The sequence below is a fragment of the Hermetia illucens genome, chromosome 1, assembly GCF_905115235.1.
Source record: "Hermetia illucens chromosome 1, iHerIll2.2.curated.20191125, whole genome shotgun sequence".
In the NCBI taxonomy this organism is placed as follows: domain Eukaryota; kingdom Metazoa; phylum Arthropoda; class Insecta; order Diptera; family Stratiomyidae; genus Hermetia; species Hermetia illucens.
In genome coordinates this window covers 219,993,752-220,010,950 of record NC_051849.1, presented here as the reverse complement: position 1 = coordinate 220,010,950, position 17,199 = coordinate 219,993,752, and the positions used below count along the sequence as shown (strand labels likewise).

General features: G+C 43.5%; 2 protein-coding genes across 2 annotated transcripts in view; one reads left to right on the top strand and one right to left on the bottom strand.

Annotated features, from left to right (window-relative positions):
* The window catches only part of LOC119661730 (tripartite motif-containing protein 45), a 25,706-nt gene extending 8,507 nt beyond the window's left edge, over nucleotides 1-17,199 (bottom strand). The window contains exons 1-8 of the mRNA XM_038071197.1: nucleotides 16,470-17,199; nucleotides 15,866-16,107; nucleotides 3,133-3,260; nucleotides 2,832-3,065; nucleotides 2,543-2,764; nucleotides 2,162-2,489; nucleotides 785-933; nucleotides 592-721 (exon numbers count right to left, since the gene is read on the bottom strand). Coding sequence (XP_037927125.1) covers nucleotides 592-721; nucleotides 785-933; nucleotides 2,162-2,489; nucleotides 2,543-2,764; nucleotides 2,832-3,065; nucleotides 3,133-3,260; nucleotides 15,866-16,107; nucleotides 16,470-17,146 — 2,110 coding nt within the window. The 5' untranslated portion in view covers nucleotides 17,147-17,199. The remainder of the gene's footprint in view (nucleotides 1-591; nucleotides 722-784; nucleotides 934-2,161; nucleotides 2,490-2,542; nucleotides 2,765-2,831; nucleotides 3,066-3,132; nucleotides 3,261-15,865; nucleotides 16,108-16,469) is intronic.
* LOC119661731 (glycoprotein endo-alpha-1,2-mannosidase) lies at nucleotides 7,090-8,831 on the top strand. Its single transcript, XM_038071198.1, has 3 exons — nucleotides 7,090-8,074; nucleotides 8,129-8,357; nucleotides 8,456-8,831. Exons 1-3 carry the CDS (start codon nucleotides 7,209-7,211, stop codon nucleotides 8,702-8,704), a joined length of 1,344 nt encoding a protein of 447 aa, XP_037927126.1. The 5' UTR covers nucleotides 7,090-7,208; the 3' UTR covers nucleotides 8,705-8,831.

The following is a 17,199-nucleotide window of genomic DNA, read 5'->3' as shown; positions in this document are numbered from 1 at the left end:
ATCGTTTTTATTATTAAAAATATTTAAATGACTTTCGGAAAGTTTAAAAGGTGAGAGATTTTTGTAAATAAAATTGTGAACAGAAAATGAAAACGATCGTTTATAATTTTAGGATTATCGGGATGGAATTAAGGAAATTGAAAGGGTAGTGAGGGTAATGGAGGAGCTATGGGGTGCTTAAGAGTGATAAAAAAAAATGCTGCATATTAATAAAAGATTTCTTGTCAGCTCGTCCCAGGACAAAGCGCACCTGTTACGAAGGCGAGGACACTACGATATGCGGTAGTCGGGTAACAACGACGTTGTTGAGGTAAGCACCAGATATGACAAATTTCAAAAACGAAAGGGAATAAAGATGGGATAAACCTATCGATTCTCAATTAAAGAAGATTAAAAGGGGACTTTGCGAGAAACTAAATCAATAAAATTTTTAAATATTATAAATCGTGTTTTTTAAAGTAGTTTGGAGTAGAAGGTGGATTTCCATGAAATGATTGAATGGTGTCCACATACTGCCTGACAACAGGACAAATGATACTAACTGTATTTCAAAATCATATCATTCCTAAACGATTCTATTTTACGAATTACCTTCCGTTTCCAATGTACAATAACTGGGTTCAACCGTTTGCGTAGTTATTATTCCATACATTGGAATATTATTTTGGGCCTTCGTTGATGGAGCTCTCACTTCTGGTAAAAAGTGCAAAGTATCTGAAATCTGGATAAACAATGTTGGATTGAAATAGTTTCTTTTAAGATAGCTTCATTTGAATTTTTTTACCTTTGAATCCAACAACGGTTTATATTTGTAACAAAAATCAAATCTTTTCAAAAGTACGTTGACGAAAGATAAGATTTCTGCATCACTTCCGATGGAAATCAGCTCCTCGCTAAATTCAACAACAGCTTTCGCATGTGAAGAACGTTTTTCTGGGAAATAAAAAAACAGATTTAAGTATTTTGTTTAAAATTAATTCCTGAAAAAGATATTTTATTATCGTACTAGTATACAATAGTAAGAAACCCGTTTACTGGATGGCAGGTAATTTTATTTGATGGAAATTTCAGAAGACACTGTTTATAAATCGGGGTGAATAGGGTATCCGTAAAAGCTTTTTATTCTGCTAGTGGATGTTGCTACCAATTATTCCGTTCGAAGCTTTCTGTTGTAAGGGATGAACTTATATTGTATGAGCCGTAGATTGCACGGAGATAGTTCTTTTCAAAATGAGAATAATCTGGTGAATTTACGTTCCTTCAAGAGTGCGATAGTTAGAATTTCAGAAGGCAGACCTGATTACAGAACCACATTCAAGGATGTTTCTATCAAGGGAGTTGAAAAGTGTTGGAGGGCTGGAAAGTCAGAGGAGGAATGTAGGATAAAAGCAGACATTTTGAAAGCGCGATTGATTATATCAACAAAGTTTCCTATCGAAAATTACACCCAGGTCTTGAAAGGAGGTCAATAGTGAGAAGGGACGTCTCCTTAAGAGACTAAGAAGAAGATGTAGATCTGGCATTTGCTGCTATTAAGTGTCAGGTTGTTAAGTTAGCACCAACGCATCAAAGTATCTAGGTTGGATTGCACAAGGGCACAGTCCAGCGCAGACGAAACTGAGGCAAATAATTTAACGTCGTCTGCGTGGAGAAAACACGGGCAAGTAAGATTGGAGGGAAGGCCATTAAAATATAGAACCATGGAGAACATCAGAGAAAGGAGAGAACGAACGGGAAGAGTGGTAAATATGAAAAAAAAACTCTGAAGGGATGGTTTGATAGGTAGGGTGGTAGGCATGGGGTGAATGAAGTGGGCAGGTTGACCAGAGAGAGTTTGGGTAGGAGAATATTTACTAGAGAATCGGTGTGCTCATACGATTTGATGAATACATCCTCCAGCTTGAAAGGGGGGGAGGGGTAGGTAGGGTAGAAGTAGCGAACGCTAGCCTTTGGTGGGGGGCCACATTTAACTTGGACTTCATTCTGCTTGGCTACAACTGTATCTTACCGAAATTTAGGCGGTAAAAATTGGTATTCTACTAGATAACTCCACCAAGACTGGCTAAAAACCAGGCTAAATGACAACGAGTATCTCCTGGGAGAAAATGAAATACATCTGCGGAGTGTGTAATATGTTATGCTAGTATGTTCATATACCTACCCAAGTCAAATTGTTGCTCTAATATCATTTGCATCTTCGTCTCCCGGGCACGAGCAATCTGTTGCAATAAAGTATTTCGATGAACCTCTAACGCTTCGAAATATGCTGCCATATGCAGTTCCACTTCCTGTTGCACTTGATCGCATTTCTCATTGATTTTCTTTGATATCGTTGCAAGTTTTGAAATAGAATGATTGGCGTATTCACAAATTGGTTTAGCTTTATCAGTAGATTCCTTCAGCAACTTTTGGTATGTTTTAATCACTTTTCGTACAGTGTCGACTTTGTGTCCTTTATGGAGAAGGATATTGCAGTCGGAGCAGATTATCTGAAAATAAGGTCAATGAGAAAAGTAGGAAAAGGAAATTAGATTAGACGAACTTGCTGACAGGTCAAACAGAACAGTTTCATTTCGAAGCCAGGATGCATGGAACACTTCAGGTTTGGTTTTAGACTATTTGAGTAGCCTTTGTTCATCTCTTTGGATTTCTGGAGCTCCAGCATGCTACTGATATTATGGTGAGCGGTGGATCTCTGCCGTTCGTGTGCTTCCTTACAGAACCCACATAGATTAATGGAGCATGTCATGCAATGATGTGTTGCCTATAAAAAAAGGGTGCAAATTAGACGAGCCAGTCGGACAGTCGGGAATTCGATATTTGTCTCTCACCGTGACGGCATCGCAGCATAAATTGCACCACATGCTCGCAATCCCATTTTCTCTAACCGAAACAAAGTAGTTCTCGATTTTCCGGACTAAGATATAATTCTGTGGAAGCTGGATGATACCACCCAGAGGCATCTCTGTACAGTACTTGCAAATTAAGCAGATTAAAGTTTTCAGTTTCTCAACAGCATCAGATCGGCTTACGGCTGCCGAATCGCTTCGAATGGTTTTCTTTGCCTGGAAAGGGAAGAAATTTGCTGTTGATTGACATGACAGGATTTTTAATGACAAATGAAATTCATACCGATTTTGAACTTTTCTCAGTTTTCTTACTGCTTCCTGTAGACGATCGACTATCGGATCTCAGGGGTGTTGGAGAGTCGGAGCCTTGATTGGAGCTGGAGTTTGATGTCGGATATGTGTCAGAGTTTCCTGTTTGGACGAAAAAAAAAAATTAAAAACTTAGCACCTGATAAAAAGCTACAGAGTTGGTTATAGCCTTTCAGAAAAATGATTAGGAAATTTTCTACTTTTGCTTCTTCAGCTTTTGTCCCGTTCACAAACGGGTTCGCCTTGTCGTGATCGGTTGCGCCATTTTCTTTTATCAAAAGATTGATCTATCCGCAATCGCGAGCCTTTCGAATCCCCATCCAGCGTATCAAGCTTAGCATGTGCTTACGACAAGATTTCTACTGCTGGCGAAGTCAATTAATCGTTGACCCTTATGATTGCATTCCTCATGGAGGCTGTGTTCCCCAGTGGTTCCCCGATGCTATCAATATTTTGACATTGTTTATTGAGAGCGAGACAAACAGTATCTCCAGGCGCGCATAAATTCCGTCTTTCACTGAATCTTGCTTGACTTCAGTCGGGGCGTGCATGTTGGTGAATCAGAGGTTGAAAAAATGAGTTTCGATGTGAATCGAACACAACATTTCCTTGATAACCTAGTCGATGACGTACAACTCCAAAATCCTTATGACCCAGTGGTTTGCCACTTTTGAAAGTTGTGTGCGAATTCATATCGCTTATTTCGCTACCAATCCAATTTGTTCCTTGGACTGCAATCATACTCAATTTGTAAATGTCGACCTGTTGAAGGAGGGCCTTGAAGGCCCCTTGTTTTGCTCAGGGAGCGTGAATCCAAGATCCGAAAGAATAGTCCGTTAGATGTTTGCTTGGTCGTCTTGGTTTAGCCGTTCAATCCTAGTAAATGTTTTTTGACATGGAGCAGCTTTTACATGGATGGATTGTGGGCCCATCACAAAACCCTATACAAGGGTGGCCTCGGTGATAGCTGCTTCAGGTGGTTCGAGTTGTGCCAGAGTTACACAACTATGTTGCGCCTTGCTACGTAGTTCGTGGCACCTTACTCACCTGAGACTAGGTGTAATTTAGACATGGAGGCTACAGCTATCCTTCCCTCCTCCTTTCTTATCCATGTCTTGGGATAGGCTACTGCGGATTTTAAGTTTATGCAATTTGAGTCCACCCTTTTCTCGGAGTTAGGCAAACTCCTTGGTTTTAAACGCCAGCGGACTACTGCATACCTCCCGCAATCCAATGGGATGCTAGAACGTTGGCACCAGACGCTGAAAGCCGCCATTATGGCATGCGACGATCCGTCCTGGTCCCAAGTCTTGCCTCTCGTCCTACTCGGCCTACGTACAACCCGCCGAGAGGAATTTGCTGCCAGCCCCGCAGAGCTAGTATACAGGGAGAACCCGAGACTCCCAAGCGATCCGGTCTTCGACAAGAGATCGGGTCTCACAGAGTCGGGGTTGGTGCGTCTGCTGAGGGACAATCTCCTCCAATCTGGTCAGGACGGATGCTGTCCGGAAGCCGCTGCAGCGTCCATATGAGGGCCCGTACCGCCCCGAAGCAGCGTCGTGTCCGCTTTGTGGATTGACGGTGAACGAAGTTCCGGGATCAGTCGCCGAAACCCCTAGGTTTCATCGGGGGCCGAGTGATGTGGCGCGGCAGGATTCGCAGCATTCGAAATTTATTTCGAATGTTACGAATGCGAACAAATAGATGGCGCGGAACTATCCACTTTGTAGAGCTCGCCATGGGAGTGGAGGACAAGCGAGGAAAGTGTGCCATGAGTTAGGGGCAGAAAGAAACACATGAAGCGAGATGATTCTCTTCTGCCTCTAACGTGTAAATAGTCGTTTGCTCTTACTGATTCATTAAAATTAATAACTTCTAATTATTACATCTATCGAGTATTGATTGTAAAAACCTAGTCTATGTTCCGGTGGACCTAAAAATTGTGGTTTGCAAAGAAATGGACTATTTTAGTTAAATTGGTGACCCCGTAACAAAAAGTTTGAGTAATGGATCTAAAAACTAAAAAAATCCATTGCCGAGAATTCGATGTTGTTTGACTGTTTTGTGACTCCTAATTGGATCATGTTGACATTCTCTGGATTGATCCAGGAAAAGAAATTCACATTAGTTCCTATGCAAGAATTTGTCCATGGAGGAAAACAAAATTCTCATATCCCATTACTTGTGTAACTGAGAGCAATTCGTTTGCAGCGACTGAGGCCGCTCAACAAGTGGCGAATCCGAAAATGGAAAGTGTCAGCTATTCACACTGTCAGAAGACTCCGCCACCGTTGCTGCAATTCTGACTCGCAGCAACGAACCCATCATTTGCCACGTATCCAGAAACACTCGGAGAGCCGACGCATCAGAAGTTCAACGAGCGCGACCACCTTTCAACATTGGCAGCAAATTCCTCCCGCATAAACACATACGGGTATAGGTAAGTGGACGTGAGTCTTGGCTTGCGTCGGACTTTTTCGTGGCGTTTCATCCTGGCGGATGTCAGCTTCCCCATATTAGGCGCAGACTTCTTGTGTCACTATGGATTGCTGGTGGACTTGCAAAATAAGTCCCTTATAGACCCCACGACCTACCTTAATTCGTCGGGACAAATGGTATCTCACCCAGGCAATGATCTTTCCGTTCTTTTAGAAGACATTACCGACTCTCGTGTTCGGGCACTTCTCCAAAAGTTCAGCCAGATTACTACCGAGCGTAGTCTCTCCAAACCAGTGAAACACAATGTGAAGCACCACATTATCACTACTGGTTCCCCGATCCCGGCTATTGCACGGAAAGAGTTTGAACAACTCGTTCAACAGGGTATCTGCAGGCCCTCAAACAGATGTTGGTCTTCCCCACTGCATATGGTCCCTAAGCCAAACGGCGAATGGCGCCCATGTGGGGATTACAGAAGGCTAAATGCACAGACTGTTCCTGACCGATATCCAATCCCATTCATCCACGACTTTGCGCATCACCTCGCGAATTGCCGCAACTTGTCGACCTTGGACTTAACCAAGGCTTATCACCAAATCCCAGTAGCTCCTGGAGAGATTCCAAAGACGGCAATATGTACTCCCTTTGGACTCTTCGAGTTCACCCGAATGACTTTCGGATTGTGCAATGCGGCGCAAACCTTTCAAAGGTTCATTCACTCAGTCCTGCGAAACCTCGACTTCCGTTTCGTACATTTGGATGATGTTTTGGTCGCTTCTTCCACTGAGTCTGAGCACTTAGCCCATCTCGAGTGCATTTTTCAACGTCTCCTTGAGGCCGGTTTAGTCCTAAACGTTGAGAAATGCAAATTTCTCCAAAAACAGGTGAGATTCCTCGGCCATTTCATTTCCCCTGAAGGAATACAGCCCGACCCAAGCCCGACTCCCAACAAGCTTCCCGCGTCCAAAGACAGTGAGGGAGTTGAGGAGGTTCTTGGGCATGCTAAACTTCTACCGTCGTTTCCTGCCCAAGGCCGCCCATCACCAGTTCATTTTGAACGCGTACTTGTCTGGCCCCAAAACTAAGGACACACGAGAGAGCGTGTGGTCTGAAGAGGCTATCCGCGCGTTTGACAAATCCCGTCAACAACTGGCCGACGCTACACTCTTGGCGTTCCCTCTGCAAGATGCACCCCTAGCTGTTTTTGTTGATGCCTCTGACATCGCAGTAGGTGCTGCCCTTCACCAAAAGGTGGATCAAGTTTGGCAGCCGTTGAGCTTCTTCTCGAAGCAGTTGAATTCCGTTCAACGGAACTACAGTACCTACGATTGCGAATCCTGCCGCGCCACAATCTTTTATAGCATGCTGAAAACTTTCCTGATTATTTTTCTGAAAGGCTATAATCAAGGACTTAGTTTTCGGTGATCAAAAGTAATAAAAAGGATTTCGATTTCTTTTTTCAAATTACTTTTAAACTCCCAACGGACAAAGGAACTTATTTATCCATGGATAAAATCATTGATAAAACCACCTGGCCAAGGACATGCGCAATTCCTGTCTTTCGCCGCCGTCATAATCGACCATAATGCGGAAGACAACAAACTTACAACGATGTCATTCAAAAAATATGTAAAAAGTCGAAGAAAATTCAAACTCTTCCTGCTCATTGTGGTTGTGTTTTTAATATTTTTTACTGTCCTCGTTCTCAAAACGAACAACAGCAATGACTTTACTGCCGGTCCTTATTTCAACATTCCTCAAAAAGTTTACGACTTCGAACAACGACAAATCGTTCCTGAGAAATACAACGAAGGTGAAGTGAAAGCGCGTCTCATAAAGGACAAAATCAAATTGTTAACACAAAACAAGAATCTCGGAGGAGGAGCCGGTTCAGAGGATGAAGAGAACCAAAAGCCATTGACTTCCATTACGAAACATGTACATATTTTCTACAATCTTCCTGTGGTTTGGTACAAGAGAGCCAGACCAAGGATATCAGTCAGACTGGATACAAACGCTACCGAGATAATCGATAGCAAGCGTACACCAAACATTGCATTTTATCCTTTCCTAGGATTGTACGAACAAACAGACGACATATTACGCAAACACTTCCAAAATATTCGCAACTGTGGGGTGGGAGTTTTAGTCCTTGCGTCCGGGACAAAATTAACAGAGAAACTGTTCAAGAGAGCCCTGGACCTGGTTCCTGAATTCAACCTCACATTAACCATTGAACTGAATGCTATCCAGAACAAATCATCAGAACATATCAGAGAACAACTCATTTGGATCCGAAAATACGTCCATGAACGTGGTTTTTTCAAGACCTTTTCGGCAACGAAAAATACTTTCCTGCCGCTGATTTACATACGAAACGCGCATAAAATTAGCGCGGATACAGGGATATTTTGCAATTCAGAAGACGGTTCGCTACGGAACACTGCAATGGATGGAATCTTCGTGGGGCATGCCAGGTGAGCCTTAGATCAAATCGATATCCTTTGACATTATTTGATTCCTGCTTGCAGACTCAAAGAGCATACACAGCTCATGCGACGTCTCTGCTTCGATGGGTTCTACTCCCGGTTACCAAGCAATGGCGCAACCTATACGAGTACTTGGAAGAACTGGTCCTATCTGAAATCATTTGCTCAAAACTACAAAATGGTATTCATCCCCACAGTTGGGCCTGGGTATGCTGAGCACAATAAACTTCCTCGTCATGGCAATATCCAAAGGCATCGAAGTAATGGGAGGGTAAGTGGAATCAAACCATCTTAGTCCACATTTATAATGGACGCCTCTCAACCCTTACCACTAATCATCATCTAACAATCGTTCAATGTTCCTTTCAGTACTACGGGGTTGCATGGCGAACAGCCATAGCGAATCATGCCGGCTTCATCAGTATTGCGAGCTACAATAATTGGCAGGACGGGACACAAATCGAAGAAGCCATCTCACATGCAGGATTCTCAGATTACAGTCCAGGCAAGCCGACGAAATACATAAGTCTAACTGCCCACTGGGTTGACAATTATTTAAAGAAAACTTCGAAGGTACAAAATATTTGCCACAAATTCACCAATAACACTATTTGTTAGTGTAAAGTATCTGAGGGAGATTTTGCATTTAATATATTTCTTGTTAATTATATGATTCGAACAGGAGTCGGATGTTACTTCCAGACAATTCAGTATAGTTGTGATATTGAATAAAATTATTGATCTATGGGTTATTTTGTCTATAGTCATTCCAGAGAAACCTATGCAGATTGACGGGAAGTTCTGGTGACCTATAACCATTAGGAACTTTAGTATGTTCCTTACTTCCAGATCTTTCAGCTTTGCATCTGGTATTAAGTGTTCTCCCAGATGCCTCGATCTACTTTGCACAAGTGCCGGACACTATCCCAGGACGTGTATAGAGGTTTCGTCCTCCTCCTCACAAAACCTGCAGGCAGTGTCCGTAGATATCCCTAGCTTCCCTAGGTGATAGTTCAGCCGACAATGACCAGTGAGAATTCTCACTATGATTCGGAGGTTCTTTTTGGTGAGGTTTAAGCAATCCTTTGTACACATGGGTTCGTATCCCCCAATAAGCACCCTGGACTGCTCCATCCCTGGTAGGCCCGCCCAGTATAGTTCCCTCAACCGTTTCTCTTTATTTCTTAGATTCATAGCCATGAAATCGTTTCCGATTCCACAGAAGGGTTCTGGCCCGTGTAAAGGCGTCCCTGCTCCCTTTTTGGCTAGTTCGTCCGCTGCCTCGTTGCCTTCCAATCCAGCATCCAGCCTGGAACCCAAAGTATCCAGACCTTGTTGGACGAGCCGAGTGTATTCAGTCTCTCAAAGCATTCCCATACCAGTTTAGAGTTCCCCTGGTTGGACCTAAGTGCCTTGATCGCTGCTTGGCTATCGGTGAGAATAGCTATGTTCTGCCCCCTGTAGTTCCTTTGTAGATTAAAGGAGGCACATTTGTCTATGGCGTATAGTCCGCGTCCGCCCATTGGCTCAAGTACATTTTCCTTGCACCAATGACACCGGCACCCGGTCCCTCTGCTGTGAGGGATCCGTCAGTGTACCAAGTAATCAATTTCTGGTTTAAGCCGTATGTCGTTGTTACTCCAACGTGTTTCAAACTTCTTATCGAAGTGAAAACTCGTTGTCATGTTATCCCTTGGTATCAGTAATTCGGGATACCGTCTCGAAAGAATATCAATCTTCCTTCGATTTAGGCAGCTCCCCGCCTCATTGATTATTATTATTTTGTTAAGGGAAAGTCGCACCGCGTCCTTGAAGAACTATTGTGCCCCTTTTACTGGTTATAGTGTACCTGTTGATCATAGTATCTCAAGCAGGCCAGTAACCGTTAGGAACTTTAGTATGTTCCCCACTTTCAGAAGTTTCAGCTTTGCATCTGGTATTAAGTGTTCTCCCAGATGTATCGACCTACTTTGCACAAGTGCTGGACACTGTCCCAGGACGTGCATAGAGGTTTCGTCCTCCTCCTCACAGAACCTGCAGGCAGTGTCCGTAGATATCCCTAGCTTCCCTAGGTGATAGTTCAGCCGACAATGACCAGTGAGAATTCCCACTATGATTCGGAGGTTCTTTTTGGTGAGGTTTAAGCAATCCTTTGTGCGCATTGGTTCGTATCCCCCAATAAGCACCCTGGACTGCTCCATCCCTGGTAGACCCGCCCAATATAGTTCCCTCAACCGTTTTTCTTCGTTTCTTAGATTCATAGCCATGAAACCGTTTCCGATTCCACAGAAGGGTTCTGGCCCGTATAAAGCGCCTCATTGATACTACCGGCCATCCTGAATATTACCCTACTTGCCTGCATCTTTATGTGCAGATGGAGAGGGGTTAATCCCAGAAGGACCTCCAGGAATGCCGTTGGGCATGTCCTCATTGTCGTTGTCGCCTTGAGTGGTGTTCATGATAATAGAATTTGTACCTGTTTGTACCTCTATTTGTCTGCTTTCTAGCATTTTGCCCATCCAGAATGCCAGGGTGTTTCCCACTCCTTTGCGGCTCAGGGCATCCTGTATCTCTGTGTGCGATGTGTTGTCGAATGCTCCTTCGATATCCAAAAACGCGCACAGTGCAATTTCTTTTGTTTCTATGGCATCCCGTAGTACCTCTATCAGCTGATCCAGAGCAGTTTCAGTTGACCGTCCTGCCCGGTAAGCGTGCTGACAGTGATGTAGGGGATTACGCTTTAGAACGTTGGTTCTAATATAGTTGTCTATGATCTTCTCCACCGTTTTGAGTACGAACGATGTTAGGCAAATTGGTCTGAAAGATTTAGGGTGAAAAGGATCCTTTTTACCCGCTTTCGGAATAAAGACCACTTTTGCCCGTCTGCATGCCCTTGGTATGTATACCAGTGCTATGCTCCCCCTTACCACCCTCAGAAGAGACTCTAACATAATTCCTAGGCCTCTCTGGATAAGTGCTGGGAAAATGCCATCTACTTCGGAAGATTTCAGTGGTTTAAAAGTTCCCACTGCCCATTTTAGCCTAGCTTCTGAGCATACCGCTTTCCTCCTGTCCTCCTCATTCTCGGTAAATGTCCTTCCTTTTTCAAGCAGACAGAGGATATTCCCCCGCCTTTGACTACAGCCTTGCACAGTCTGGGTACTTTTGTGATTTGTTCGATCCCTTCACAGAATTCCCTGAAGCTGCTCCGTTTCGCTTCTCTGATCACGTTACTATACGCAGTCAGTGCATTTTTATACCTCTGCCAGTCCCCGGTTTGTTTTGCCCGGTTAAAGAGTTTTCGTGCCTCTGTTCTCATTCTGGCTAGGTTCTTGTTCCACCATGGTACATCCCTTGATGACTTGACTGTCTTAGTGGGACAGCTGGCCTCATATGCGTCAATGACGATTGTGTTGAGGTTTTCCACCATCGTTTCTAATTCCAGTTCGCTCCTGATGTCACCGCCCCCTTGAAGATGGGCAATGTTGTTGCTCAAGTGCGTTGCGAAGGGTTCCCAATCCGAAGGCACAGTAAAGTTCGCCGGTAATAATTCGCACTTGAAGGAGAGAGACTTTCCAAACCGCTCGCTACGCGCTTCCTAGAGGGCAGTGGAATCCACAAACCAGTCAACAGGTATTCTTACACCTTTTGGATATCTTCCTCGGTATGAGGAAGGTTGAAAATTGGGCCTAAAGTGGAAATGGTGCAACTCACCTCTGAAAATGCATAAGTTATTCAATTTTGTTAAAGCTTCTCTTTTTTGAGCGAACCTGAGAACTCCAAACATTAGAGGAAAAATTTCTCTCCTTCTCCTTTTCTTCTCTTCCTTTCGAGGAGCCTGGGTAAGTGAAACTAACAACAGGATAAAATACTCATTGCCTAAACCCAATTTTGCTGAAGTACGTCGTTAAGAGCAGACATAGGGCCCAAAACGTAAACAAAGCTATCAAAAACATGGTGAGGGCCGTTCATCATCGTCATCAACGACGCAACAAAATGTATCCCTTCTAGGTCTGACTTAGTAAGAAATTCCAGATATCTCGGTTTTCCGCTGAGGTCCACAATTCGATATCCCCAAAAGTTTGACTATGTGTGGCTCATAGATTTCGTCGCTATATATGCTATGGAGTCGATCCCCCCCCCCTTTTAGGAGATCAAAAATTCTTCGGAGGATCCTTCTCCCGAACACGGCTAAGAGTTTGTGACTTTTGATGCTAAAATCCAAGCCATGAGGGCTGTCAAGATCATTGTCCTGTACACTAAAAACTTTGACCCTATGGTGAGACGTTTCAAGGGGACCAGCTTTTGTAAGCTGAAATAGGTTCTGTTGGTAGCCAACAACTATGGGCATATTTCGTCATTGCAGATGTTATCCGTTGTGGTTTAAGACCCTAGATAAGAGAAGCTTTCAACAGTCTTAAAGTTGTTATCTTCAGTAAATCAGTCTTATCAACTTGGTCGAGATACCGAAATCTCCCAAGGTCATGTAAAATTTTTATGCTGGCTTTGAAAACTATGAAAAGACGGTGAAACTGACGGCCATATTCTAACCCCCGTTCCGTTTCTAGCTTATATTGATGGTCGAACCAGTCGTTCTTACTTTTTTTCGGCTCGATCCAAATATGTTTGTGGCCCTATCAATGATAACGTTCTTCAAGTGGTTGAGTAGACCATTTGTCAATGCTTCATTTCCAGGACCTCTATTAACAGCAGTTATTGTGGCAATCCATGTCCACATGCATGTTATGGAGGATGCCTTGTGGTTGGCTTCAGCAGACCTCCTAACCCCCATATTCGTGGGAATCATATGAGTACACAAACGAACAAAAAAAAAATTAAAAACAAACAAGCGAGACCCCGTACCGCACACAAACTGGCCCATCAAACGCAGGCTAATTTCCGTAACACTGAGAGCCAGGTGACCACATCCAAGAAGGGAGAAGTTGGGAGGACAAGCAGTGGAGGTAAGGCAACGTCGGCCTACTGGGAAAATCACCAATCACCTCAAAATGTCACACAAGTCTAAGGTAACCATATCAGATGTCGGGGAGGAGACAGGTCTCAGTGGCGCAAGTGCTAAATGGTATCGGCTCTATCTTTACTAGTAGACTGCGCCACGAATGATACGCCGCACTGGCTTAGGACTATATTCCTTAAATTACCAGGATGGAAGATAATGCAACTGTGGTTGATATACCTTCTACGCCTTCTTATCACACAGTTATGGAGAGTTTTTTGCAGCAAGGAGGGGGCAAAAGCAAACTCCTTACGCTTGAGGTAGATGATCGTTCCCTGGGGACAATTAAACGTCGTAACTGTCTCTGCCATTATAGATTTGATAGCATTCCTGTGCACGTATATAGGGAGAAACCAAAGAAGGATGCTTCGAAGGACACATCAGGAAATAAGCCTGCCGAGGTCACCGAAAGGATCGCGGGAGCCATAGAGGCTGAAAGGGCAGGACCTAGCGGGAAAGTGTACCTCCTGCCCCACAGAAGAGGAGAAGCTGGTTTCAATAACTCAAGTCGGATAGCTTAACGCAAGGAAGTGCTATGTCAGAAGAGGAGGATAATGCTCCGACATTGGAGACGAACTCGAGACACTAACGGAGTTGATGGCTAACACTAAAATAGCCTATGCAAGGGCAAGTTCCAAGGATAATATTGGAATAGTGCTAACCCAAAAACCTCGAGTGTACCGCAGGCAGATTCGCGGTCTGCAAGGAAGAAGTATGCAGGTCAATTAGGATTCCTCTTGTGAAAAACCAAGAGCTTGCATCATTCTCCAATGAAACTTAAGACACGTATGGCTTTCAGAGCTTTTAACTGGATTGAACTTCGTGGCTGTCCAAGTCTCATTGGAAGCCGGGGGGAGAACTCAAAAGGTAGTCGTGCGTATCAGATTATTTTTCAGGAGACTGGTGAAGTTCTGCTTGACAACGCCCACCATATGGTCTGGGGAAGCAGCGACGAAGAGGTGAGTTTCTTCTTGCATTCATTCTCAGTAATACATAATGTAGGAAATACACCAATATTCGGGACTAACACCAGACAAAGGGTACTAGACATAATTCAAAGGACCACTCTGATGAGCGGCTTGGTCAAGAATGGAGGGTGTGGGATGAACCTTCTATGTCGGATCACAGAATAATGAGATTCGACATTGAGGGCGACTCGCAAGTAATTGGAACCTTAAGTAATCCCAGGAGAACACACTGGAATTTCTACACAAGGCACCTGAGTGACAACATGACCTATCTATAGGTGAGCGGTGACATCAGCAGGGAAATAAAGCTACAAACAGTGGTGGTCACTGATATTTCAGATGAGGTTAGCTGTCCGCCTACGACAGTCAAATTATCAACAGACGTACCCTGTTGGAGCAGAAACCTTGCTACCGGGCGAAACAAAAGAGCACTGACGTTGTTTAGCAACGCGATTAGGGAAGCAAAGTGAAAGAGCTTCAGGAAATTCTTTGAAGGAATACAACAAACCACAGAAGCATACAGGCTATATGAAGCTATAGCCAAAGGCAAGCAATATCTTCTGTCTGTCTGAAGAAGGAATATTGAACCTTTACCGAGAATGAGGGCGACAGGATACATCTGCTGCTCACAGCCCATTTCCTGGGGCCCTACCCTAAGGCGAAAACAATAGCATTCTGTCTGATACACAAACAAGGGACAGAAGTGGGAGAAAGGTGAATTGGAAACTAGCGAAAGAGGTACGCTCGGAGCTAGATTAAGATGAGCAGTGGGAACTTTTAAACCACTGAAATCACCCGGAATAGATGGCATTTTCTCAGCCATACTCCGGAGAGGCATAGAAATTATTTTAGGATCTCTCCTAAGAGTAGTAAGAAGCAGCACAATCTTGGGATATACATCAAAGGCATGGAGACGGGCAAGAATGGTGTTTACTTCGAAAGCGGGTAAAAAGGGTCCTTTTCACAATAAATTTGTCAGACCAATCTGTCGGATATCGTTCGTACTTAAGACGGTCGAGAAGATGTGCCTCCTTCAACTTAGAAAGGAATTATTATGGGCAAAACATTACTATTCTAATTGACTGCCAAGCTGCTATTTAGGGACTTAGGTTCTACCGGGTAAATTCCAAACTGCTATAGGAATGCTTTCACAAACTGAATACGCTCGGCTCGCTCATTAAGGTCTGAATACTATGGATTCCGGGCAAAATTAGGTTAGAAGGCAATGAAGCAGCGGACGAGCTGATCATGACAGGAGTAGCGACGCCGCTATACGGGCCAGGGCCATTCTGTGGAGTCGGAAATGGGTTCATGGTTACGACATTGAAAAATGAAGAGGAACGGCTAAGGGGACGTTACCTGGCGAAATTACCGGGAATGGAACAGTCTAGGGTGCTCATGGGGGAATACAAACCCAAGCGCTCGAAATATTGTTTAAACCTCACCAAAAAGAGTCTCCGGGTCATAGTGGGAATACTCACTGGTCACTGCAGGGTAAACTATCACCTGGGGAAGCTAGGAATATCTAAGGAGACTGTCTGCTTTATCAATATTGTACGAAAGCTATTTCTAAGTATAAAGGATACTGTCAGTGAGTCTGCCACAGTGCTTTAGTTTGAATATTGATTGGTACTTGGCCAGTTTCTAAACCGTTTCCGTAAGGTACATGGCTCGAGTACAAAGGACCACTAGGAACCAAGTGCTAAGAGGCTTTGCCTCCCCACCACCTCATAGGATGCATGCCCGTCTTACAGTTCTACATACGGAAACATTCAACTACCATAATACACTTACCCTTCCATTCATAGTTTATTCCTTCTGGACCGGACCAAAAAGGAATCGATGAGTCCTGTCCAAAATTTTCGTTTATCAAGCACTGCAAACAGAACGAATGCAAACAATTAAGCGTCCTAGGATCCTTGAAAACATTATCGCATATTCGACATCTTAAGTCACTTGGAATCGAATCACCATATCCGTGTTGATCATGATTATCATGATCCAAATCACTTTGACAGATGCCTAGTCCAGATTCACTAGAGGAAAGAAAGATGGTTTTACTCACTATATGTGTAACTTATAGATGATATGTTCAGATATAGAAGAAAGATATAGAAAAATGGAATATATATGGTATATGAAATAATTTTTGGGTGAAACCTCATGACTTTTTCATTAACTATGGCTGGAAGGGTCTATGAATTGTTTGTTTGTATCTTGTGTGCACTTTCCTAAATTATGAATCTGAAAAAAATTGCACTTAATTTAAAAATATTAGGGAGCAATATATCTTTGCCTCCAAACCCAAATACGAACTAACGTCCGGAACACGGTTCAAAGCCAGGACTCTTCCCTAAAATTTAATTCAATTTTGGATTGACTACAATATCCGCTTTACCTTGATCGATGGACGCCGATATCAAATGGTGAACCCCGATATGTGGAAGGCTTGTTTAATTCCAATGGCTTTATTGGAGTCACCAAATCCCTCTCAGCTCTGAATAATCCATTGCCAAGAGGCTGGTTAGGCTCGTAACTAACCTTTCTCTCAGACTCAGATGGACCAGCCAAATTCTTTTCAAACAATCTTTCAGGGTTATCAATCCGATCACTGACTTGCAATCGAACATTGCGATCCTTCGGGCTGTTTTCAAATGAAGTTAGCACAATCTCTGGTAAATGAGGTTTTTGGCTAGGACCCGGGTTTTCTTGTATTTTTATTGGTACCACACTAAATGCATTGGAGAATGTGGAGGATCTGGATTTTCTGACTGTCTCCAAGGATTCACTCCTGCTATTTGTTGTATTCGTTAGAAGATAGATTTGTTCTTGAGAAAGGCTCAGAATTAGTTTGTCTGATTTACTGTTTTGGAGTATGGAACCAAGTTCTTGGTCCTCGCAATCCAGTGCCTTCCCTTCATCACTTTTCAGCTCCAATGCTGACCCGGCTTTAGCCTTTAATCTCTGGTAACCAGCCCCGTTCTCTCCTTCGCTATCTGAGGTGTTTATTATTTCAAAATCACTATCACAACCCGAATGTATCTCTGCAGCCAAATATTTAATATTTTCACTCATTTCGGTACGCGTAAGGTTCTGAGGGAGTCGTGTTTTTTCTATGCAGATTGAAG

Bases quoted from the DNA above. Each gene is read 5' to 3' on its own strand.
- LOC119661731 (XM_038071198.1), top strand. From the start codon at position 7,209: ATGTCATTCAAAAAATATGTAAAAAGTCGAAGAAAATTCAAACTCTTC. The intron at 8,075-8,128 runs GTGAGCCTTAGA...TCCTGCTTGCAG, and splicing joins ATCTTCGTGGGGCATGCCAG to ACTCAAAGAGCATACACAGC. The intron at 8,358-8,455 runs GTAAGTGGAATC...TGTTCCTTTCAG, and splicing joins GGCATCGAAGTAATGGGAGG to TACTACGGGGTTGCATGGCG.